Below are 25,040 nucleotides of genomic sequence, written 5' to 3' on the forward strand. Positions count from 1 at the left end.
AAGTCGAAGGGCGGCGGCGTGTCTGCAAATCGCCGAGACAACGCCGGTGAATGGCCGAATCGCTTCGGACCGCATCTGAGAATCTCTCGAGCGGTTTGCCCTTCCACGGGGACCATTCGAAATCGTCTGGGCTACATCCGCCGTCTCTCGACGCTTGTGTTGGAGCGAGACAATCACCTGCACTACCGACGCGACTGCTGAATGCAATGACCTCGGAGTTCCATCAGAATTTTCCTCTTTTTTTTTTATATCGCTCAAATTTTAACGAATACAAAAAAAACCATACACAGCATAATTCTTACCAATAAACCAGACAGGTGGATGCATATTTTTGTTGTTGTTGTGTCTTAGTAAAGCAAACAAAAAGGCACGCCATTGCACACGAGAGCTCTGTCCACAACCCGAGCATGCACCGATATTTAAATCCACGTTTAAATCGCACGTTTTGTTGTTTTTGAGCAATGCAGAACTTCCCTTGATTAAAAAAAAAACCGAGACCGCCTTTCGTTGTTTGACCAGTCATGCGATGATCGTAAATAGAAAAATAAAAGCTCGCCGAACAGAAATAAACAATGACTACCCATTTATTTATTACGATGTAAAACTCTCACAGAGGTGCTGGCACGTAATATATATTTTTAAAACATCGCTGAACAAAAAAAAAGTTATTAAAAATTAAAGTAACGACAAAAAAAAGTTCCCTCCTCCCAAAAAAATATTTTCCAACATTATGTACAATTTATTTTTCGGGGAAAAAAAGAAACACATTTTTAAAACAATGTACAGTATACAAAAAGGTCAAGAATGTGTTTTGTGAATTCTATTTACACAACCAATATATGGTGAAAGGCTTTTCTTTTTGCAATAAAGTAGTGTTTTTTGTTATCTTTATGTTAAAAAACATAAATTACACTGATGAATGGCTTAGTTTTTTTCTCTCCCGGGGGCAGCCACGACGAGAGGCTGATGGCATTTCGACAGTGCCCCCCCGCACCGTGCCCCCCTCCCCATGTCCCCGCCTGTGTATTCATTATCTCCTTATTACGTCGCACCAGCAGATGGAAATAACCTGCATAGAATCCCATTTTTAGGGGGGGGGGAGGAGGTTGCTAGGCAACGATGCCACCAGCCTCTGCCATCCCAACACGGAGATCGTGGCTGTGCCACACACAACGGAATGGCCCCCTTCGTATATTCTGCGTATCCTGCCATGCATGCATTAGCAGCCTCGAGTGAATAAGCACGGGCGCTAACGATTAGCTGCGGGGCATTCCGTTTTTGTAAGGTGCGTGTGCGTGCGTGCGTGCGAGTGTGCGTGCGTTAAAAAATGTACCATGACAGTATTTTATTTCTCCTGTGTTTTCAGCCGACCGTCAAGTTCGCGCTCAGTGGCTTTGGGGCGGCGGCGGCAGGGTGCATCGTCGATCGACACCGCCAAGGGGTCGGCAGTATTGCAACGAAGGTCGCGCGCGCGCGCACCGCGCAGCAGCGCCCGCACGCCCGCACGCTCGCTCGCTCGCTCGTCCGGCTGAATCGTCCGGCTGGCCGGCTGCGATATATCGGCGGCTGCGCTCTGAAGGTGACGCCACAAATAGGGGGACCGGACGCATGCACCCAGCCTCCCCGCCCATGGAAGGCGAGGGGAAGGGGGGCAACGGGCTGGCTAAGGAGGAGGCTGGGGGGGGGATCACCACTCACAGGCTAAGGGGCTACAAAGGGATACGCCTCGGCTGTCTCGCGCATGGCACGGCACGGCCAGAGGTCTGCCGTGCGTCTCTCTCATCGCCGACTCGGTGGCTTTTGCTGCTATCGGACGCAGCAGCCCCCGGCCGTGGCAACTCGCATCTGTTCCCAAACGGCCGCTTCAGAGTATGCATACAATATATTACACGCGCTCGCATATATATAATGTATTGTGTCTGTGTCTTTTGTATCCTTCTCTTTAGGGTACATTAGCCCGAAGCGTTAAGCCCCACTGTCTAATACGCACGGTCAAGCAATGCTGCACTGTTAATTGTACACTGCAAGCTGTAGGGGCAAAGTAATACGGTGCCGGCTGACAGGAACGTAAGCCGGCAGGCTACAACCGTCGTAAGCATTCAAATCATAATCAGTCCTGCCTGATTGCCTTTGGTCGTAATGCTTAGCAGTGAGTAGGACATCGCCAAAGTGCTTAACACTGCCGCATTGAATTAGGAATGTAACGAAGACGGAATAAATGTGTTTTTTTTATCAATTATTTCTTTGTTATTGTACGTTTTCAGAACAACCAGAATCAAGACACCGGTACGTGGGTTCGCGAGGGCCAGGAGTTGGGACCATAAAAGGTGCTGGGACGATACATTGCACGTCGTTACACTATTGCGTCGAAACACGCCAAACACTGCATGGGTTAGTGTCGATCAACACTGTCCAATGAACACAATTTAAAAAAAAAAACTGGCACTTGTCATAGAAGCGTGACATGCTCAGCTACGTAACCTTTAAAAAAGATGCAACTGCATCCTTGCTAGTCATACATATTTGTTCCATTCCCTTTCACTCATCACCATCACTTAATATTCCACTTTATATTCGTCGTTTTGAAACCCATTAAATTTTGTTTCTCATTCTTTCAAACGACCCCGGCCCCGGGTCCGCGTTAGCGTCGCGACCGGCGCTCGCTACGGGACTGCGTGTTCGGCCGGCTCCACCTTCTGGTGCTGCTGCTGCTGCTGCTGCTGGTGCGTCTCCGGCACTTTGAGGAGCTGCGGCAGGGGGCTGCTGGGCGACTGCGCCTGCTGCTGCAGGTGGCTGCTGCTGCTGCCGCTGCGCCCGCCGCCGTTGCTGTGCGCGCTGAACGTACGCGGCACGCCCGCCGATCCGCCCGTACCCCCAACGCCAACGCCACCGCCAACGCCACCACCGCCGCCTCCACTTCCCACAGCTCCCGACCCACCGCCGCCGCCGCCGCCGCCGCCGCCGCCGCCGCCGCCCCCGTCTCTCAGCATTGCCGCCTTCTGCTTCTGGCGGTTGCGCGACTGCACGAGGCTGAAGACGACCGCGGCGAGCGAGTTCTGGCCGGCGAGCCGGCGCGGGTACGTCACGAGCGGCGTGGGGCTCACGCGGCCGATTAGGAAGTAGGTCCTCAGCTTGCCCTCCTGCTCGCTGATGCCCTTCACGTAGATCTCGTCGCGGTACTCGAAGGCGAAGCCGCGGCCGCGCAGGATCTGGTAGGTCTCCTCGGGCACCTGGATGCGGCTGCTGAGGCCCGTGCTGTCCATGCGACTCGCCAGGTTCACCGTCTTGCCCCAGATGTCATACTGCGGCTTTCGCGCGCCGATGACGCCCGCCACCGCCGGGCCCTGGCAGATGCCTGCGGAACGCGTGCCGTGCCGCAGCCGAACGGGAAGACGAATGATGATGATTTAACATTTTTATTTATTCATATTATATTTACACTTAGGGAGCAAGGGCCCTAAAATCCGCAAATGCGAAGCGGTCAGGAACTGACGGCATCATAACTATTACATTTTAAAAATTTACTTTACCAGGTAAGGCGCACTGAGCTATATAGCTCTTTTTTCAGAAGCAACTTGGCCACAATGGACAGCTCAACGAAGTCGCTTATTGTGTGGACATTTATAACAACCAAATACTCTGTAAATGCACGTTGATTCTAAATGTCGAGGGAAAAACAGGAGGACCCGGATAAAAATCCACACGACCGAGGGGAAAAAGAGACATGCAAACTCCAAATATACAGGCATCAGGGTCAGGATCAAACCAACAACCTCCTCCATACCAGGTGTGGTAGTTAACATCTCACCACCGTGGCATAGATGAACGTAAACACTTTTTTTGAATCGACCAAGATTATTGTTGTAAGAGCTTGGGAGAAGAGACGATGATGGGAGTGAATACCAAAGTGGGAATGGACGTGATGCGGTAATAACCAGGGCAGCCTGCCGGATTCGAACCACGAACCTCTGCAGCAAGCGGCCAATGCGTCCTGATACTCTTCACCAACTAACTAGCATGATGAAGTATGGTTAAATAACCCCGATGACGAACATGTCGTGGATGTACAATTCCGCCTCTCCTCCTCTCTGCCAACCCACATAAACCCATACCAACCAGCACTAATCCACACTAACCAGCAATAACCCACACTTACACGCACTGATCAGCACTAACCCGCACTCACCCGCACTAACACGCACGATGAAATATGCATGTGGTGCGAAAGAAGTGCAACATACATGCGTACAAATGACCACAGCGACCGATGGGGCATAGAGAGAGCCTTCATCCAGCAATGGATCATTATTATTATTAGCGATGCATTAACATTAGTAACATCTCAGTGTGGCCCTGTCTGCTGTAAGCAATCATCTCCGAGTTAGCCACTTCACCGGGGGGCTTGGTGGTTATCGGCCTGTCACCGCTCTATCTCGTTATGTCCGATAATGAGCCAACGCAATTGCACCCGTTGCTATTTTTCACAGTAACTGCCCTCGCCGTGCTTGGCGCTCGCTGGGAAATTGGGGCTTCTCTAGAAACAGTGGCGCTCGTAATAGACGGCGTTTGTGAGTGTCGGGCTGTAGTTAGGGGGGGGGGGGGGGTGTCTCTTTTGATCGATTCGGGCTGAGAGGAGATCTGTGTGCGACCTCTTCGCTGTACCAGATCGAGAACCGTCAATGCCACCACCGACCCCCTCGCTGCCAACGCTCTCTACCCTCCGACAGATCATCGTGCAGAGGCTGCGAGGTCGACACGGAGATGCGTGTAAAGCACTTGAGTGCATTATCTACCAGTTCTAAGAAGACGCACGTTGTAACTGCAACTCGCACTCACAATGTGTGCCTCCTTGCCCATCACTGACAGACTTCATGCAAGGTTGTAGGCACGTGTCCTCCAAGATCCGAACCCACAGAATCCAACCATCTGCCCCCTTCAGTCTTCCACTGGGTGTCCGCTACACCCAACAAAAACTTTACTTCCTGGGCAATGGGCGTTTGAGGGTTATCACGTTTTTACCAAGATGCTCCCCCCCCCCCCCAGCGATGCGAACATACCCACGCGGAGCTCGAAGTTGTTGAATGAGTGAGTGTTGATGTCTCGCAGCGTCTCCTTCATGGCCAGCGCGAAGTCGGCGAGGCAGCTGAGGTGGGCCCACTCGTCCTCGGAGTTCTGGCACACGCAGGCAGACGCACGCACGGACACGCACGCACGGAGACGCACACACACGCAGACGCACGCATACAGACGCACATAGATGCACACACGCAGACGCACGCACGCCGCGGGCATCGGTGTTTCGTCGGTGAATAAAACCACCGTGGCAGCGCATCATCGATTTACCTACACGCAGTCTCCGAGGGCAGGCCCAGGAGGTCAAACGGCGGCCAGAAACAAACAGAACGATCAAACTTGTGGTGGGTAAGAATTTAACGCGTTTCTTGTCATTGAGCAAGCTCACTGTAGGAGCTTGTTGGGAAAAAAAAAATACACGATGTTGATGATGATGATGATGGTGGGAGGAGGAGGAGGAAATCCCAAAGTGGAGCGGTGCGAGGGAAGCAGGAATAAAAGTGAGGTGACCTGCAGGGGGCAGGTCACCTCACTTGGTGGTTGCGTTTCATCCACCACAGTGTGGCGGATTAAACGCAACCGCTGTCAGTCTGAGAGGCAGACCGAGCCGTTGACGTTCATAGCCAGGTAAGGAGTCACCAAGCCAGCGTGGTGAGAAATGGCCAAACAGACGCCGTGGTCGACGTGGTGTGGCGAGGCCTTAATCCAGCAGTGGATTGAGAAAAGGGCTGCAAGTTTAAGTTTTTTTTAAAGAACCCGCTGAGGGAAGACTGGTGGTACAGTGGTCAAGCGCATTGGACTACAAACGTGGAATTCTAAGTTCAACCCCCAGCCACGGCTGCCATCAGTGGCGAGCGATAATCTAAACTGGTCGTGGGCCCCCGACCCCTTCACCAACCCACACTGACCGACACGGCGAGGTATGGCCAAGCAACTCCCAATGCCCGAGTGGTGGCGTGGTGAGGGCCTTCCTCCAGCAGTGGATTGATAAGGGGGCTGTAAATTATATTTTTGCTATTATTCTCAAGGTTCCAATCTCAGTCTACATACCATGTATGTACGTTGAACTTACTTTGCACCGCACGTAGGCAGCCGTGCGAATCGGAGGTGCGGAAAGAAAGTTAAGCAAGCAACCCGAGCAGGATGTTCATCAATAAGGATCCTGATAACTCAGGAAAGAGATTTCCTTGGATTAACAAAAAATACTTTTACAGATTTTTGTTGGATTACTCGCTAGCTTAAGCAAACACCTGCGCGTGGAGGAGACTCTGCGAAGGCCTCAACTTATTTGCGACTCGATGCGGAGAATATCACGTTTTGGCGGGGCGGAATTTGTATTCGCCCCTGGGATAATACACTTGTTTTTATTTTTTAACGCTAAGCTTCTCGGAACACTCAGCTCCGCATAATTCACCGGGGTACAAAGCCCACTCGCAACTAATACACGGTGCCATAGGCCCAATTGGTGCAACGGATTTCACAAAACAACAACACGCCAATGAAAAAGTTATCATGGCAGTGGTGTAAATTGCCCCGTACCAATTATCGCCGTTGTTACAATCTCAGTCACCTTGAAACGGGGATGTTATTTTGTCGTCCAATTTGCGTATCGGTGGATCTTTTTTTGGTTGTTGTTGTTGTTTTGGGTCTGGACAAACACTCGTGTCCATTATTTGCAAGTTTCCTTATTGTCATTCACGCGGCTTTAATAGCTGCCGTGAAATCATACATTTTATGAACGACGTTATATAACATCACATTCTTCTTAAAAAAAAATGCGGAACTTTCGGGATGTGTAAAAAAAGGCACGAACGGTAGAGATAATAGTGGCGGGGTTACAGAGAGGCTCAGGCCAATAATTTCACCTGTCTAAACGCCACATGTTCAGGAGCGGGTAGGGAAAAAGGGATACCGTTTTGGTGACATTAAATGGATATGTATTTACGCATGGAATTAAACACCCTGGTGCAACAACGGTGGGATTATTTTGATAAAGGACAAAAGCAACTTGCATAGGCAATGAGTCATGGGGTTAGGGGGAGTCGGGGACATGGCGGAGCAGTGGTTGGTGCAGTGCGCAATCTAACCGGGTCACCTGAATTATAATCTTGGTCAAGGTTAACATGGGCGGGCAAGTGATATCTGAGCCGGTCCTGGCCCGATCACCCACCTATGCCAACCCATGCTGACTAGCACGGTGAAGTATGGTCAAACAACAACAACAATGTATGTTTGTAGAACTTCTTTCGCACCGTACGAAGCCAACCATGCTAATCGGAGGTACGGGGGAAAGCAATAAACTAAACACAAAAGAGCAGTTCTAAAGAAATTAGTTTTCAATGAAGATTTAGAAGTGCATAGCTCCAGTGGCTTTAAAATATCGGAAGGAAGACGGTTCCAGACGGCCGCAGAAGCGCATCTGAAAGCGCGATGCGGTGACCGTCTTTGTTCGAACAGTGTGGGTAGGCCTTAATCCAGCAGTTGACTAACACAGGCTGTAAATAATTATTATAATTAATCATGTAAAATGGCTCGCATGATACAAATTGTCAGGAATTGAACCAATGTACTCACGAAAACATTTAACTTGAATCGGATTGCGGATGTTTTATTATTATAATACTCATTCGGAGAGGAAAAAGAAAACAAATCAAGTGCAATTTCTTATCTTGAAAGATAGGGCAATTGACTTTGGCAAGTATGGATCTTGATTTAATGAAGGAAATTTGAGCTGAGGGTTTCAATGGCATTCTCTCCGCCTGAAACGTATCTCGCTCCTTTGATCTCAGTGGGGTTTTCAATATTCAGTCTAAAACGCCGCCGGGGCTCGCCGGGTGCCCAATTAAGTTGCCCAACGAGACCGAATAACCAGCACCGCAGACCCATTGAAAAGGGCCAACCATGAATAAAAAATATAATAACATTCTAATCCCCTCTCTTCCCCCTCCCTCTCCCCTCCCCTCCCTCCACCTTCCCCCCCCCCTCCCTCCCACCTTTCCTCCCGACTCCCCTTTAAAATCTCTACTCCCCCCCATCGTGCCCTTATACCCGCAGTAGTGCTACGAGCGGTGACGCTGTCGTCAAATCCCTCATCTTGAGGGTGTAGACACATCGAGCTTGTTACGCGTCACATGCTGGGCTTTTTTCCTCCCTCTTATTGAAATACACTTTGCATTCAGTTTTATTTTTGTTTAATGACAATATTAAATAATATAAGAGATATATATGTCATTTAACACTTATCTGATGCGGCTCGCTGTTTTTAACATTGCAAATTGCGGCGTATAGCCTGTAACAGACATTTTTGGGGTTAGATCGCGTAAATATATAAATGTGTCGTTAGACCCGCCACCGCTCGACTCAGATTGTAAATGTTGTGGCTTGGCTCTCCAACACACCGGTGTGCTGTACTCGTTATGAATTAGCATGTTCTGTTTACGTGACAAACCTTACTAATTGGCTGTGTCGGGTGGTGGCGAGTTTATCGACACATTCATATTTACACGATCTAACCCCCAAAAAACCTGTATTGTGGATGACATTGGTCACGAAATCGTTAAACTGTAACATAGTGTTGGGGAAAGTGCTGTTAGGCGAGCACCTATGAAAGCCGGCACGGCACGCGAGCGGGCGCGGGCCAACACCACGCCCGGCCGCCTTTGCCTCCCCAGTGGCGATGATTACACACCAGACCAGGTGCTCGTTTGAAGCTGAGTCGACCTCGGGGAGGGCCAGGGCCGGCTTAGATAATCGTCACCGGTGTTACCCGCGAGCGGGCATTGAACCCGGGTGGCACGGGTTCGTAGCGCAGCCACCACCACCTGCACCGTAACCACGCCGACCGCAGTCACCTGTTTTTCGGGAGAGAGCCCTGACGCGGCCATGTAGGTGCTGCCGATGGTCTTGATCTTCTCGATATCCTGGAACCGCTCCTCCCCGAGCAGCTGCAACAAACGGGCGGTGTCACCAACAACTCGCCGTCGCGTCGAAGGGTTGCACTTAGCCGGCTGACAAAGGCTGACCCCGCGGCCGTCAGCCTGCCGGTAGGGGATGGCTGGTGGGGTGACGATTACCGCACCACGTGTCTAATTCCAGTTGAGTAATTTTGCGGTGAAATTCTCAAATTTGGCAAAAAGTCGGACCCGCGACACCGACACGCAGAGGCGGCCAACGCTTGCGAGCGATGCCACGGGGGGGGGGGGGGGGGTCTTTAACGTCCGTCGCGACGAACGCGGCGACTGCAAACCGCCACGGTGAGCGGGACTTGACGGAACTCGCCCCGTTGCTGTTTCACCTGCCAGGCGCGTGGGGAGGTCAAACCTGGTGACCTCGTTCGCCTGTGACAGCGGCGGGAGTGGGTGGGGGGCGGGGGGCGCGATGGGCGTGTGGATGACGCAAGCTTTGCAAACGTCGTGGGTTTACTCTCCAACACACAACCGGCGTGCTGAAGTTGTAACTAATCGGCCATGTTTTCTTTACGTGACGAGTCTTACTAATTGGCTGTGTCGGCCGGTGGCGGGTTTAGCAGCACGTTTATATTTACGCGATCTAACCCCAAATAACCCCTTTATTGTGGACAATATTGGTAGCGAAAGCCTACTACTGCGTGTTAAACTGACCACAACCCAATCTGAAGCAATTTCTGCAAACGATGAGAAAGCCATGGGACAGAAGGGTGCAAGCAGGCTGCCAACGAACCAGAGCTACGACCAGCTGTAAACGCAAAGCGCGGTCTCCGAATGGGAACAAAAACAGTCCCCCCCCCACCTCTCCCGTCACACCTCGAACATTTATCGCTCGTTGTCCATGGCCATCGCCCAGACGCCGAACAACAACAACAACAACCGGCGGTGGCCGTGTGGAGGTGCTTGTTGTTGCTGTTGTCAAACCGCACCTCGTCGAAGTCAGCGATGATCTCGTTGAGGAGGCGGAGGCACTCCACGCCCTGGTTGTTGCTCTCCGTCTGCGAGTAGAAGTCCGCGAACTCGGGGATGGAGGCGAACATGACGCCCACCTTCTCGTACTGCTGCGAGTAGAGCTCCTGGCGAAAGCAGAGACGGAGACGTGGTGCGACGTGGTGCGACGTGGTGCGACGTGGTGCGGTATGGTGCGGTGTGGCACGACGCGGTACGACGCGGTGCGACGTGGTATGACGCGATGTGCCGCAGGGCGATGACGCGCCGACCCACAGCCCCCCGGATGGCGCGTCAAGGGCAGCTGCGTGGAACGTGGGCTGCCCACTCCACGTTACGCCACACGCGCAGCGGGCAGCTCACGGGAGGCAGAGGTTTTCAACGACCGCGGTGGAGCGGCGCGAGAGCCACGCACGGCCGTCACGTGTGGGTTCTGGAAGCGCAATTGGGCCGATGTCCGATCCTGCCCTCGCATCGGATGGCCAAGCATTGCCGGCTGGATTGCAATCTATTGAAGTGGAGCAGCGGCAGCCTTCCACACAGTTGCCAACGAAGGCTTCGCTTCGTGGTGACGCGCAGTGCACGGGGCAGATTCTTTTGGATGTAATGATGACCTTGATTCATTGCCGGTGATGACGGAGACGACCCAGTGTTGAATCTAGCACTGCACATCGAGCTAGTGCAGTGTGCGGCGTGTCGCGCAGCTCAGCTCCTCGGTTGCGCGATGGGATCGTCTCGTGTGCGGGATCTGGATGGATCGCTGCCTCACGGGACCGTGGGAGAGGCCTTCATCCAGCAGTGGATAGATCATAGCCACGATGATGATGATGATGGTGATGATGACGGCGATTATGGGCGAGGAAAGTGAATGACATTCGACGGTTTGTTTTCTTTTCACCAACCGCACGTCTTTTAACCTATTTTTAACCCATTTCTGAGAATGTTTTGATTTTCAATCACCGCCGCGGCTTTCATCGTTCGCCAAGCGCTCCGAGACGCCGCGGCGCGAGGGCCGCTCCACCGAGAACGAAGCATCGCCGCGCACCGCTCTGTGCGACGGTCGCGTCCTCGTCACCCCGCCGTCAGCTCGGCTGTTGGAGGGAAGCAGAGGAGGGCCGGTGGCCCCGTTCTCCGGTCGGCTCCGTGAGCGCGTGAGGCTGCTTTGTTGGGGACAGACGGCTGCCTGAGATAGCCACCACCACCACCACCACCTCCTCCCCCCCCAGCAACGGCTTCCCAAGCGCTCGCCACAAATGAAAGGCGACACCCTCGCGGATCTCGTCAAGGAGGGTAAACCATGGCGTGTGTGTGTCTACCTTTCAGATCCGTGTCTTTGTATGTCCATCTATCGGTCCTTCCAGCCCTATAGAGTTCTCTCTCTCTCTCGTGGAGGACGCCCTTCCCGCAGCAGTATCATGAGCAAAGAACACTTGCAGGGCTGCACCCTTACCTCCTATCCTTCAATGGCAATTGCAAGCTGTGGACGTGCGAGCGAGCGATGGAGAAAGGGGGTTGTGTGAAGCGGGCAGCAACACGAAGTGCTTGCCACAAATGAACCGCAAGAAGCATAAACCATCGCAACAACTCGGGTCATCCTCGCAGCAGCAGCGGCGGCGGCGGCGGCCTTTGGTTAGCCATCGAACGAAGACGGTCCCCGCAGAACACGGGCTTTCAGCTGCGCGTTCTGCGGCCGTCCGGAACGCTCTTCCATTCCGTGATTCGGAAGCCACTGGAGCTATGCACTTTTTAAATCTCGTTTGAAAACGCATTTATTTTTGTGTTGAGTTTTTTTGACCTTCCCTCGCGCCTCCGATGAGCACGGTCCGCTATGTACGGCGCGAATGAAGTCCAACATACACACATACATACATTCACGTGACGGTCCTCGGGCTTGGTGGTGCGGTCCACGATGGCTCTTGGGAGTGGCCCAGCGGCGAGAGATATTGCTCCATATAACGAGATGCATATCACCGAGATGAAAGCAGATAACGACGCGAGAGAGAGAGAGAGAAAGCTGTCGACATGAGGTCGAGATTCGCGAGGTGACAGGATACGCGGACAGCTCGAGACGAGACCGCGCATCTTAGCGTGCCGCGCCCTCCTGGAAGCTACGACGCCGTTGACGCCGGCGTGACGTGACGGCGTTCGATGGCGGGGGTCGAGGAAACCTCCCCCCGCCCCCCCCCCCCCCTCGGGCGGCATTCGAAGGCCACGGGGGTTGACGAGCCGCGAGGGTCACTCACGTCGTTGTCGCGGTCCTTCTCCAGGAAGTACTGCGCCACGTGGTTGGGCAGGATGTTGCGCAGGAGGTTCTCGTTGTGCTCGCGCAGCTCCCGCATGTCGTCAACCTCCTGGCGCGCCTGCAGCCGCCACAGGAAGTCGAGGCGCGCCGTGTACTCCAGCTGCGTGGGGGGGGGGGAAGGCGACGCACAGCACAAACACGTGGAGCCTTCACTGCCTGCCACCGTGACAGACGCGCGATCGCCAGTGCCACCACCTCGACATCACCGTCACCACCTTGACATCATCGCCGCCACCTCGAAATCACCACCACCACTTCGACATGATCGCCCGCCACCACCTCGACATCACCGCCACCACCACCTCGACATCACCGCCACAACCCCGACACTGCCACAACCCCGACACTGCCACCGTTACCACAACGCCGATGCTGCCACCCCACCACCACCACCCAAACGCACAGCTCACCAAATGAGACTCGCCCACCGAGATCCACCGCACAGCTCACCGATGCCAGTGACCAGATCTGTCAGTTGTTGGGCAAGACTGGCAGCAAAATACTTGAAAATAAAAAGAAAGAGTCAGCATTCATTTGCAAGCGATGTTTCAGTGACACCTCGTACCGCAGCGGCGACCAGCCACGCCGCGTGGCGCGAGAACGAGCGATCGTGCGAGTGAGCGCCGCACACGCACGACGCGTCCGCGATTCCGTGCGTGCATTCGCACGTTTTCCTCGCGCAGTCAAATCTCCCCCACCCCCCTCCCCCCCCACCCAAGAAAAAGGACAAATGCTCCCTTAACGGACTGGCTTGTAAGCTTGCGTCAGCTTCTCCCGCGGGGGAAGACAACAGCGCATGCCGCCGGTTCTTTTCCTCACGAACAAAACGCGCCAACTACGCAAATGCCCGCAGAAGCCCGATGTGGCGCGCGACTCTTCTGCGGGGGCGGGTGGGGGGACATGCACGGAGCACATAGACAAAAGTACAATACAACAGTGCAGAACAAAATAAATAAGCGAGAGATAAAAAAAAACCGTTTCCCAACAAGAAATATCTAGGGTCGGTAGCGTGTTCATGGTTAATACTTGGGTGCAAGTATTAACCTTAAAAGTATATATATATAAATCGTGACTTAAAGCTTTTGCGACTGCAGGAATTCATATTCTTCGGGTCTTTCGGTAAAGTCACGTAGAAAGGTAAAAAATAAATGAAAAAAAATAACAAAAAAAACCTACGACGTTTCGATCGCTTGTGTTGCGATCGAAACGTCGTAGTTTTTTGTTTGTTATTTTTTTCTTTGAACCTATCTACGTGACTTTACCGAAAGACCCAAAGAATACGAACCCAAAGAATAGTAATACGCCGCTGTGCAAGATCCCGCGACGTAACTCGCAGGAGTGGCCCATTGTGCGCGTTTGGTGTCATTGGCCAAATCTGAACAAAAAATTGCACCGAAAAATTCACGCCGCCGGACTCGACGCGGCAATCATCGACCAACCCCCTCCGGCGGAAACTTCGCAGGAGCCTCCTGAAGAAGAGCTACACAGAAACTCTGCACAAATGTTACCACCACTACCACCAAAACAATGATGGCAATATTACAAATACATCGACCAACCCCCTCCAGCGAAAACTTTGCAGGAGCCTCTTGAAGAAGAGCTATACAGAAACTCTGCACAAATGTTACCACCACTACCACCAAAACAATGATGGCGATATTACAAATACTGTACACATTTGCACGTGCGCCCAAAGACAAAAATCTCCCGTACAGCCTTAACAGACTAAGTGCTGCTAGCGAGCGCCTATTACAAATATTGTTTACATTTGCACGCACGCACGAAGGCAAAGACACCCTGTATAGCCTCAACATAATGTTGGGGTAACCTGTTAGCGAACACCGATGAAGGCCGTCACAGCACGCGAGGGGGTGGGTGGGTGGCCAGCACCACTGCCCGACCGCCTTTGTCTCCTGATTGGCGAGGTTATTGCACACTGCACTAGGTACTCATTTGAGGCTGAGTCGACCTAGGGGAGGCCCGGGACCGGTTCAGATAATCGTCACTGGTGTTGGCCGTGAGCGGGGATCGAACTCGGTTAGTAGCCGGGTCCCCATGCACGTACTCGCGCACGCGAACGGATACGCGTGGGTATCATTCTACCGCACAGATGATGCAGCGTGGGATTAAACAACTTTGGACGAAGCGTGCGTGTGCGCGCCTATTGAACACACGTGTGCAGCGAGTGTGCGTACGTGCGAGCACACGTGCCCCCGTAGACACAATGACAGCGAGAAGACGCGCGCACTAGAAACCCACTGAACCGCAAACCCGGCGATCCAAAACATAAAAAAACCTTCGCTTGACCTTGCGGCTAAGCCAACATTTCCTCGCTTTTGTTAGAAATTCCTTGAATTTCTCATCCGTGGCTTAGAAAGAAAAAAACAAGAGGCAAAAAAGCAACGTGTAACCGAACCACACTCACGCGCACACGCACGCACACACTGACTCACAAAAGACAAAGATCCACCGTGTAGCCTTAACAGACTTTTGGGGAAAGTGACGTTAGCGATTTCTCTTCTTTCGTGTTGATTGATGAGAGTCAGATTAAATATGTAAATTTAGATGTGTTGTCCACTCAATTGTTTGTTCAGAAGCAGAGTGGAGCTGGCCAATTCAATCTTTAAAGGACTAGTGCCTATGAGGGCCGGCTCGGCACAGACAAATACAGAGATCCCCGTATAGCCTTGAACAGTAATTGGGGCAAGTGCTGTTAGCGAGTAGCACCTATAAAGGCCGGCACGACACACGAGGGGGTGGGTGGCCAGCACCACACCCGGCCGCCTTTGTCTCCCCAGCGGCGATGTTTGCACACCGCACCAGGTACTCATTTGAGGCTGACCTACGGGAAGCCAATGACCGGTTCAGATAATTGTCACTGCTGTTGGCCCTGAGCGGGAATCGAACTCGGGACGCCGGGTTCGTAGCGCAGCGTAACGATAACCGCTACACTACCGCTCGCCACTCGGCACACAGACACACAGACACGCATGGACGCTATGCATAGCTGTGTACGTGCGTAGATTGAGGTGCATTACAATGGCGCTACAAAGACATTTGTGGCCAGTTGCATTCAAGGACTTTAGAGGAAATGCCCTAAATTTCCCATCTAAATGAATTGTTAAACGAAGGGGCACTTTTCACTGACGATATTTTATTCAATTGGGCCACTGAGCATAACGCAGTAGGAAATACCAGAGAACGTTAACATTCCAGCAAGCTCATCGTACGGGCGTGCGATTTAACGTGAGCATTGTCTGGAACTCCCTTCCCACAGCAGTCCAGGCTGTGGACTCCCTTCTCCTATTCAAGTCCACGTTCACGATCTTCCTGATTTCCTCTGTCTATGAATGATCGCCTCTTCTTTCTCTCTGTACACGGTGGCCCAAAAGTCAGGACACACGTGGTTATTATATTTTTCTGGCTCCACCACCTGAATGTGAAATTCTAGCTGTTGCACTGCATTGACATCAGCCATACACGAAAGAAGAATATTATATTTATTTAAACACTGGCATAATTGTTTTCTGTTTATTCTTGAAGTTAATATTTGATCCATTATCATTATTAATGTCTTTCCTCTTTTTCACTTTCATGACATTTAAAAATGGAAATAGATGTTGACTGAGTTGAGATGGAACGTAATTGATGAATGTTCAAAGATCACATACCTCAAATCTTAGAAAAAGGCCGAAATTAATTTCTAAAGATAATTCAAGAATGCATCAATGGTAATGGAAATTAGTTTGAACATTTGTTAAAATTAAATAATTCACCCTATTTGACTTGTTAAAATAAATATAATAACCCTGTGTCCTGACTTTTGGGCCACCCTATATATAAAAAATGTACCCAACTATTTCTGTAACGTTTACATGCTGTAATAACAATAATCGGCAATACTAATTTTACAATCCCTTTGATGAACGCCTGCCCACGCAGTGTCGGCCACGTAGGGGTCGTCTGTTTGACCATACTTCACCACGCTGGTCGGTGCCGGCCGGTGAAGTAGTTTCGAGGGGACGAGCGGCTTCGGATGTCACTCGACGTCAGCCGTGGCTGTTAATCGAACGCAGGTCGCCGGGTTCACAGTGCCGAGCGTGAATATAACTTGTTGGGTGTGATCGCCACCCACTTCGCCGCTCTATATATATACCTCTCTTCCAATTGCACTGCAATTGCATCATAATCAATTTAGATAAAACAATCCCATCAATACGTAGAAGGCACCAAAGCCGTAAGAGAGTCTTGGAGCAAGTGCTGTTCGCGAGTAGCACCTATGAAGGCCGGCACGGCACACGAGGGGGTGGGTCACCAGCACCGCGTCTGGCCGCCTTTGTCTCCCCAGTGGCGAAGATTTACGCAGCGCACTAAGTACTCATTTGAGACCGAGTCGACCTAGGGGAGGTCCAGAAGCGGTCCAGGTAATGGTCACCGGTGTGTTGGCCGCGAATCGAACTCGCCGGGTTCGTAGCGCAGCACGCCCACTGCTCAACGCGTTCACGCGCGCACTCACGCGCACGCAACCGGAACGCGCGCTACAGTACATGCACGCGGCTAAGTGCATCTCCCCCGCCACGTGTAGGCCTTCGATGCAACACGCGTCACCCGACGCCAACACCACTCTCGCTTGCCCGCTGCGGCGTCACATCGTCTTGCTTTGTGCCGTAACGTTATTTATTACTCAGCAGCACGTTTCCTCCCACTCACACGTCCATGTTAATACCACTACACCCCGCACTCCGCGTTGCGTCATCTGTCCCTGCGACATCACCCTGGGGCGTGCGCGCCCTGCCACTCAGCGGGGACAGGCCTCTCCCTCTCTTCCGCCACGCGCACACACAATGCACACAAAGACAAAGATTCCCCACCCCCCCCCCCCCCCATGTAGCCTTACCAGAATGTTGGGGTAACCTGTTAACGAGCACCTATGAAGGCCGGCATGGCACACAAGGGGAGGTCGGTGGCCAGCACCACGCCCGGCCACCTTTGTCTCCCCAGTGGCGACGTGTACACGACGCGCCAGGTAGTCATTTGAGGCTGAGTTGACCTAAGGGAGACTGAGGAGCGGTTCAAATAATAATCGTCACTGGTGCGTCGTTGTGAGCGGGAATTGAACTCGGGTCGCAGGGTTCATAGCCAAGCACGCTAACTACGTCGCTGTGGCTCACTATTCATTATCCTAAGCATGTGTACTGACAGGGTGACACCTGTCGGCCTGGAGTGGTATTGCGGTCATGGCTGCATTACGTAATACCTTATTATAAGGGAGGCGTGTCTGGGGTAAAGATGAAAGGCAGAGTCAGTCGAGAAGCTTCGGGAACCGGCTCGAGGGTTCTTGAAGGGGGCGTGGCCAGAGGTGGAACTTGGCCGTGCCGGGGCGGATATAAGGAGGACCGAACCAGAAGTTCGGTGCTGTTTGTAGTCCTGGGTCCTGGCTGCGTCGCCGCTCGTCATCATTTCTTCGTTCTCTGACCACGCGGCTGATCTGCTGCAAGGCCCTCTCCGCCGCTGTCGCTACGCTAGTCGGACAGCTACGTGGTTGAATGCCGGCGATGGGACTGTGAGTGTTAGGATCGCCTGTGTGTAGCTGCGTTACGCAATACATCGCCCAGTGTGCTCTTAATAAATTAGAAAGGCCTTCTACTCGACGTGTCCCGCAAGCCGCTCACTACACATGCAACCAGAGCACGCATGCACATTCACGTGCACGGTGCATGCAGCAGTGAGCTGCTCGAGCAGAGACAAACTGTCGCAAATTATTTGACGCGCAACTACTACCTAAGAGTGGCATCGGAAAGAAATGTGTATTCCGTCAACATCATCGTCATCATTGTCAACATTGTCAGACGTCTTCAGACGTGTTTGTGGGTTGTACCGCGTGCTGCAGTTTGACGCGATGTCCGACGTTTCGATCTCAGCTCGTGGGAGAAGCTTCCGGATAACGCCGCGCCACAATGCGAAACCACGCGGGAGAGCGATACCACAACACACACCGCGAAAAACCCCACACAGCTGACGCTTCCTCTGTTCCGTCCGCTAGCGACGATGGAGCAGAATGAATTCCCACCACCGTTCTCTTTCTTTAGCCAGCGTCACGGCTTCATTAAATCTCAAACCCTTTCGTCTTCTCCTTCCCTTACCGCCGCTGTGTTGCAGATGAACAAACTCGACCACAAAGCGAGCCGGATCGGAAACAAATCTGACAAAGGTTGCTATGGAGTGTTCCTGTTATTTGTCTTAAATGTATTTATTGAGAACCCGATTTTTTTTTTTTGCCAAGTAAGGACCAATGAGATATATAGCTCTTTTTCAGACGAGACCTGGCCACAAATGAAAGATCAACAAAGTGGCTTATCACGTGGAAATTTATAGGAAGCCAGATAATCTAAAAGGATGTTTCTATACGTGGAGGGGAAAACCGGACTACCCGCAGAAAATCCCACACGACCACGGAGAGAGTGAGAGAGAGAGAGACACGCAAACTCCAAACATACAGACGTCACGGTTGGGATCGAACCCAAGACCCGTCCCAGCTGCGATGCGATTGCAGCTGGGATGACAAAACTGACACTCGCTCTGTGCAGGTGTGAGTGTGCGGACAGAGCCACTGGTACAGAAAAACAAACACAGCGCTGATGACACGACGGCGTGACCTGTAATTGCACGGTTTGGCCCAGACACGCGCGGGACTACTTGTACAAACAAAATCCACGGCTACTCTGGGCTACCTTTCTCACGCAACCGTAGCAAAGTGAATTTTGGTCAAATACAGACGCATTTTTGCTATTGCTTCTGGGTACAGGTCACCGATGCACGTACGAATGCGCTTTTTTCTCATCACATCACAGCAAGGCTGAGCCTGGATAGTGGTTTTTTTTTTCGGCTGCCGCGGGGCACTGCGGCGAGATCCAACGTACACGCGCACACACAGGCAAAAAACAAAGATCCCCCATATAGCCTTAACAGACTGTAGGGGCAAGTGCTGTTAGCGAGCACCTATGAAGGCCGGAACGGTACACGAGGGGGTGGGTGGCCAGCACCACGCCCGACCGCCTTTGTCTCCCTAGTGGCAATGTTTACACACCGCACCAGGTACTCATTTGAGGCTGAGTCGACCTAGGGGAGGCCTGGGACCGGTTCAGATAATCGTCACTGGTGTTGGCCGTGAGCGGGAATCGAACCCGGGTCGCCAGGTTCATAGCGCAGCGCGCTAACCGCTACACTATCGCTCCCCACTACACACACAGCCAGACAAAGCTCCCCCGTAAAGCCTTTAAAAGTCTGTCGGGGCAATTGCTGTTCGTGAGCTGGCACGGCACACATGGGGTAGGTGGCCAGCAATATGCCTTGCTGCCTTCGTCTCACCGCCAGTCTCTCCTTCTTGCTGCTACTGCTGGTGAAGTCACTGCACGGCCCAGAACTTGAGAGTATTTAACACAATACGTTCGGTGCAATGTGTGGCAAGTCCTTGCTTAATGCGTGGCGTTTACACTGCAACGCGTTTTCACTGCAATGCGGCTCTTCCATTTGAGAACACTTTTCGCACAACGCGTGCCATTTTAAAGCGGAACGCGCCTCGTTATAACACGGAACGCGCCCCGTTATAACATACAATGCGTGCCATTTTAAAGCGGAATGTGCCCCGCAGCGGTACGTCATGCACAGCGGTACGTCATGCTCAGCGGTACGTCATGCTTAGCGTTACGTCATGCTCAGCGGTACGTCATGCACAGCGGTACATCATGCTCAGCGGTACGTCATGCTCAGCGGTACGTCTCGCTCTTGCACAGCGGTACGTCTTGCACAGCGGTACGTCTTGCACAGCGGTACGTCTTGCTCAGTGGTACGTCATGCACAGCGGTACGTCATGCACAGCGGTACGTCATGCACAGCGGTACGTCTTGCACAGCGGTACGTCTTGCTCAGTGGTACGTCATGCACAGCGGTACGTCATGCTTAGCGGTACGTCATGCTCAGCGGTACGTCATGCACAGCGGTACATCATGCTCAGCGGTACGTCATGCTTAGCGGTACGTCTCGCTCTTGCACAGCGGTACGTCATGCTCAGCAGTACGTCATGCACAGCGGTACGTCATGCACAGCGGTACGTCATGCATAGCGGTACATCTAGCTCAGCGGTAAGTCTTGCATCTTGCCCAAACTTTCTCGCTACATTATTCATGGGGGGCATTGTTTTTTTGCTGAACGGGGCCAGTTTTCAGGAACGCATGGGATTGGCACGGTCAAAATTGTTCATTCCCGGTGTTTGCCTTCTGGGTTGGGTCAACTTTTAACAGGTGCTCACTGCGAACACCTGTCCCAATGTTTGCATGTGTCTTTGCACAGGCAGGTGCTGGTGCAATGTGTGTGTGTGTGCATATGTCAGTCAGATCGGTTGGTCAGCCGATAACGCCCAGGGTCTGTTACGGGAACCTCCTCCCAATGAACCTTGGACACCTAAAATTGTCTCCAAAATGTACCTAGCCTGGCATGGGCTCCATGGTGACGACACAGCCGCCTTGTGGCAACGTGTGCGTGTGTGCATGCGTGTCTATGTCACCGGCGCAGTGATTTGCGCACTGCCCGTTGAACCTGGCGACCTGAGTTCCGAGTCTCACTTTAGTAAATGTCATCTGAACCTTTTTTGGGGCTCCCCTAGGTGGACTCAGCCTCAAGCGAGTACTTGGTGCGTTGTGTAAACAGCACCGATGGGGAGACAAAGGCGGCCGGGCGAGGTGCTGGCCACGTCACTCCCTCGTGTGCCTTGTTCCCCTTCACAGGTGCCCGCTAACAACACTTGCCTCAAGTGTCTGTAAAAGGCTATAGGGGGGATCTTTGTCTATGTATACGACTACATACCCGTGGTAGACCGTGGATACTGCACGGGGGAAACTCAAAGGGAACAGGGAATGAAAGAAGGAGCGTCAGGGCAGGAAGGGGAGGAGGAATGACGGGCCAATATGTCAGGAAAGAGTGGGTGATGATGATGAGGGTGATAATGATGAGAGGGTGATGATGATGCGAGATTTATGATGATGAGAGGGTGATGATGATGAGGGTCATAATGATGATGAGAGGCTAATGATGATGAGAGGGTGATGATAATGAGAGGCTAATGATGATGAGAGGGTGATGATGATGAGAGGGTGATGATGATGAGAGGATGATGATGATGAGAGGATAATGATGATGATGATGATGATGCGAGTTTGGTGATGATGATAAGAGGGTGGTGATGATGATGAGAGGGTGGTGATGATGGAGGGTGATGATAATGAAAGCGGAGGAAAGAGAGGGTGAGAGAAGGAGGGGAACGAGGCAGAAGGGAACTGCACGAAGGAGCAGCGTCTGTTCTCACAGGGGGCGTGGCGGGGAGAGGGGCGGGGCTCAGAGTGGGGGTGGCCACACAGAAGCCACGTGATTTACGGGAGGCTTGAGCTGATTGAGCCGGGCGGTGGTGGCTATGCATACCGGTAATCCGGCACTGGCGGTGAGCGCAGTTGGATCGCACGAATGCTCCGACTCCCTCCTCGCCGGGATAAAAGGAAGTGCAGCAAAAATGTTGACTCCACCTGTTCCTTCTCAATGGGATAGAGTGTTTCCCCCTCGCACACGCGGATTTTTTTCTTTCTTTCACGTGCTCCCGTTTGCTCCCGCATGCAGACGCGCATTAATTGGCCGATAACACCTTAATACACGGAGGATAGCAGAGCTTGGACAACTGTTGGTGCAAAAGAGGTGCAACGTACATGCAAAGGCCACCTTTCTGCGTGTCTGTGGCTCCGGCTCACGCCTCTCACGCCTCACGCTCTCTACGTGGGCGAGCGAATAATGTGCAGTGCGTGGCGGTGCAGCTTTAAGGGGAGCCGCGGTGGCGAGATGTTCACTACCTCGCCTGGTATAAAGGAGTTCATGGGTTCGATCCCGACCCAGACGCCTGTATATTTCGAGTTTGCATGTTCTCCCCGTGGTCGTATGGATTGTTCTCCGGGTATTCCGTTTTTTTTCCCTCGACTTTTAGAATCGACGCGCGTTTCGAGTGACTGGCTGCTATAAATGTCCACGCGATAAGCCACTTCGTCGAGTTACAATTTGTGGCCACGTCGCTTCTGAAAAAAAGAGCTGTACAGCTGAGCGGGCCTTACCTGGCAAAATAAAAAAAAAGTAGTCTCGTTCACAGTTTGAGTTTGCGAGTTGAAATTATTACTTGGACACAGAGAGACGCGCCCGTGCGGGTCGTCAGTGGCAGCCGGGGGTGATTGACGCACCTGCCGTCCGTGGTAGAAGACCGCCACCACGAACATGGTCATCAGCGCCACGCAGATCTCCCTCCGGCCCGGGTGCTCTGTGCTGCGATGGCCAACGGGGACGAAACCACGCGGTTCGGATCGCAGGGGAGGGAGGAGAATCCACACGTGAGGAGGCAGCACGCGCACACGCACTTGCGGTGTGGAGATGGGGCGATGAAATGGGCCGCACGTGCGGGTGCTAGATGGATTGATGCATCCCATCGCATGACTGTGAGAGATGGTGATAGCTTGAGGCCTTCGACTAGCAGTGGATAGATCATGGCTGATGATGATGACGATGCGTATACACGCATGTGTGTGTGTGCGTGCGTGCGTGTTCGTGCCCAGCCATCGCATGCCGAAACAGCTTTTGTTCGGCCGGATCGAGGGGGCTAAACGGGCGCGGCACGGGCTAGAGAAGAGATGGAGTGATGTGGTACAGGAGGACGTGGAGCTGAGTGGACTTGCCGATGACTGGTACCAGCGGTGTCAAGATCGGCCTCTGTGGAGGAGGCTTGTGAAGGACGCTACTGGGCAGTTGGAGCCAGTCGCCCTCCAACATCAACGGAGGGTGGAAAAGCGACGCTCACAACAACGAGCGGAGCGCCGGGTAGCTAAAGCACAGCAGGTTGGCACAGTAGGGGGCACAGGTGGTGCACCAGCCAGTCATCTCAGTCAGTCGACCCGTGGCACCTGGGTCTGCCCCGTGACCTCCTGCCCGCGGGCGTTCGACACTTCACGTGGCCTCAAGGTGCACATGGCCTGGCACAAGCGTCGTGGTGACGTCACCGCCACTTAGTGGCGAATGGCGGTTGTTGTTGTTGTTGTTGTGTTCGTGCGATAAATCACATCGGAGAGGACGTCTAACAGGGCTGATGGAGCGATTGAATCCTCGTACCGGGAAGGCATGGCCGACCGACCGTGGTGCCACTCATGCAGCCCCGTTGGATGCTGTGCCGTGCCGCGACGGCCTTCATCGGCGTCAGAGGAGGATTGCTTCGACGTCTGCCGGCTGAGTCGCCCGTTGGACCAACGTCGGCTTAACGTTGGGCCAACGTTGCATGTGCACTGGGTTAAGGGTGGCAGCCTTCATGCACACAGCTGGTTGATCGTGGCTGGCGGTGACGATGACGACGATCGCGATGGTGACAATGATCACGATGTTGTGTCTGCGTGTGCGCCGTCAACCGAGGCAAAGTCTGCGGGTCATCGGGAGGGAGGCTCGAGGCAGTGAGGTTGTCGCAGGCCACTCCCCGGTACATACGGCGCCATGGTGGCGTGATGTTAACTACCTCGCCCGGTGTACAGGAGGTCGTGAGTTCGACCCCGACCCTGACGCCTGCTGCTGTATATTTGGAGTTTGCGTGTCTCTCTCTCTCTCCCCGTGGTCTCGTGGATTTTTCTCCGGGTCCTCCGGTTTTTCCACTCCACGTTTAGCATCAACGCGCGTTCTCAGCACGTGGCTCCCATAAATTCCCACACGACGACAAGAAGCCGCTTCCTTGAGCTATCATTTGTGGCGGCCAGTTCGCTTCTGAGACATAGACCTACATGTCGCTCAGTGGGCCCTTACTTGGGGGGGGGGGGGTGGTGGGAAATTATTGTTTACTTTGCCGCATACATACGTGTGGCGAGCCCAGAATACATAGGGGCAGTCCATAAATGACGTCACGCGATTTTGAACGATTTTTGACCCCCACCCCTCGTCACACGGCGTCACAAAAAGTCAGACCCCCCCCCTCAAATATGACGTCACAAAGCTCTGCCCCCGCCCCCCCCCCCAAATAAAACATGCTTCAAATCGCTTTAAACTATTGTCATTGTAGTGCGTATTTAATGCGGCGCTGCACTCTGATGTTGTAGGAGAAAACATTAAAAAGTTAATTTAATTAATTATAACGTGTTGTCTATATTTATTTAAAGTTGCGCATTTGGATGTGTCGTCACATTCATCAAACCCTCCCCCCCCCCCATCGTCACACATCGTCACAAATGTCTGACCACCCCCCCCCACCCCAGGTGCATGACGTCATACTCGTCCACGTGTCCGAGGCCCGGCCGGCCCGAGGCGGCGGCGGCGGCGGCGACGAACAGCGCGCCGTGGCTGATCTGGATGAGGGCCGCGTAGAGGGCAAGCGCGCCCAGCAGCACCGCCAGCTTCAGCACCGAGTTGAAGCGCAGGAACACGGCGCAGGTCACCATCGCCATGGCGCCCGTGAACACAAAGTACTGCACGGCCGGAAACACGGCAAGGCATGGTGCGTGTGCGTGAGTACGCGCGTGCGTGTAGGGAGCTGTAGTGTAGCGGGTTAGCGGCGATGCGCTACGAACCCGGCAACCCGACTTCGATTACCGCTCACGGCCAACACCAGTGATGATTATCTGAACCGCGCGTCACGTCGCACGTGACAGTCGACTGTCGCAACGACGCGACAGTCGTTGCGTGATGCCCAGATCGGG

The 25,040-nt window shown here is 53.0% G+C and overlaps 1 protein-coding gene across 1 annotated transcript in view; it reads right to left on the bottom strand.

The window, feature by feature from the left end:
- Positions 1-226: 226 nt before the first annotated feature.
- Positions 227-25,040, bottom strand: part of ADCY8 (adenylate cyclase 8) — a 104,557-nt gene continuing 79,743 nt past the window's right edge. Inside the window, exons 13-19 of the mRNA XM_032954720.2 lie at positions 24,616-24,809; positions 22,560-22,641; positions 12,230-12,388; positions 9,968-10,114; positions 8,925-9,017; positions 5,058-5,172; positions 227-3,355 (exon numbers count right to left, since the gene is read on the bottom strand). Coding sequence (XP_032810611.2) covers positions 2,664-3,355; positions 5,058-5,172; positions 8,925-9,017; positions 9,968-10,114; positions 12,230-12,388; positions 22,560-22,641; positions 24,616-24,809 — 1,482 coding nt within the window. The 3' untranslated portion in view covers positions 227-2,663. The remainder of the gene's footprint in view (positions 3,356-5,057; positions 5,173-8,924; positions 9,018-9,967; positions 10,115-12,229; positions 12,389-22,559; positions 22,642-24,615; positions 24,810-25,040) is intronic.

The sequence above is a fragment of the Petromyzon marinus genome, chromosome 15, assembly GCF_048934315.1.
Source record: "Petromyzon marinus isolate PM22_M1 ecotype Great Lakes invasive population chromosome 15, UKy_Petmar_22M1.pri1.0, whole genome shotgun sequence".
Taxonomy (NCBI): Eukaryota; Metazoa; Chordata; class Hyperoartia; order Petromyzontiformes; family Petromyzontidae; genus Petromyzon; species Petromyzon marinus.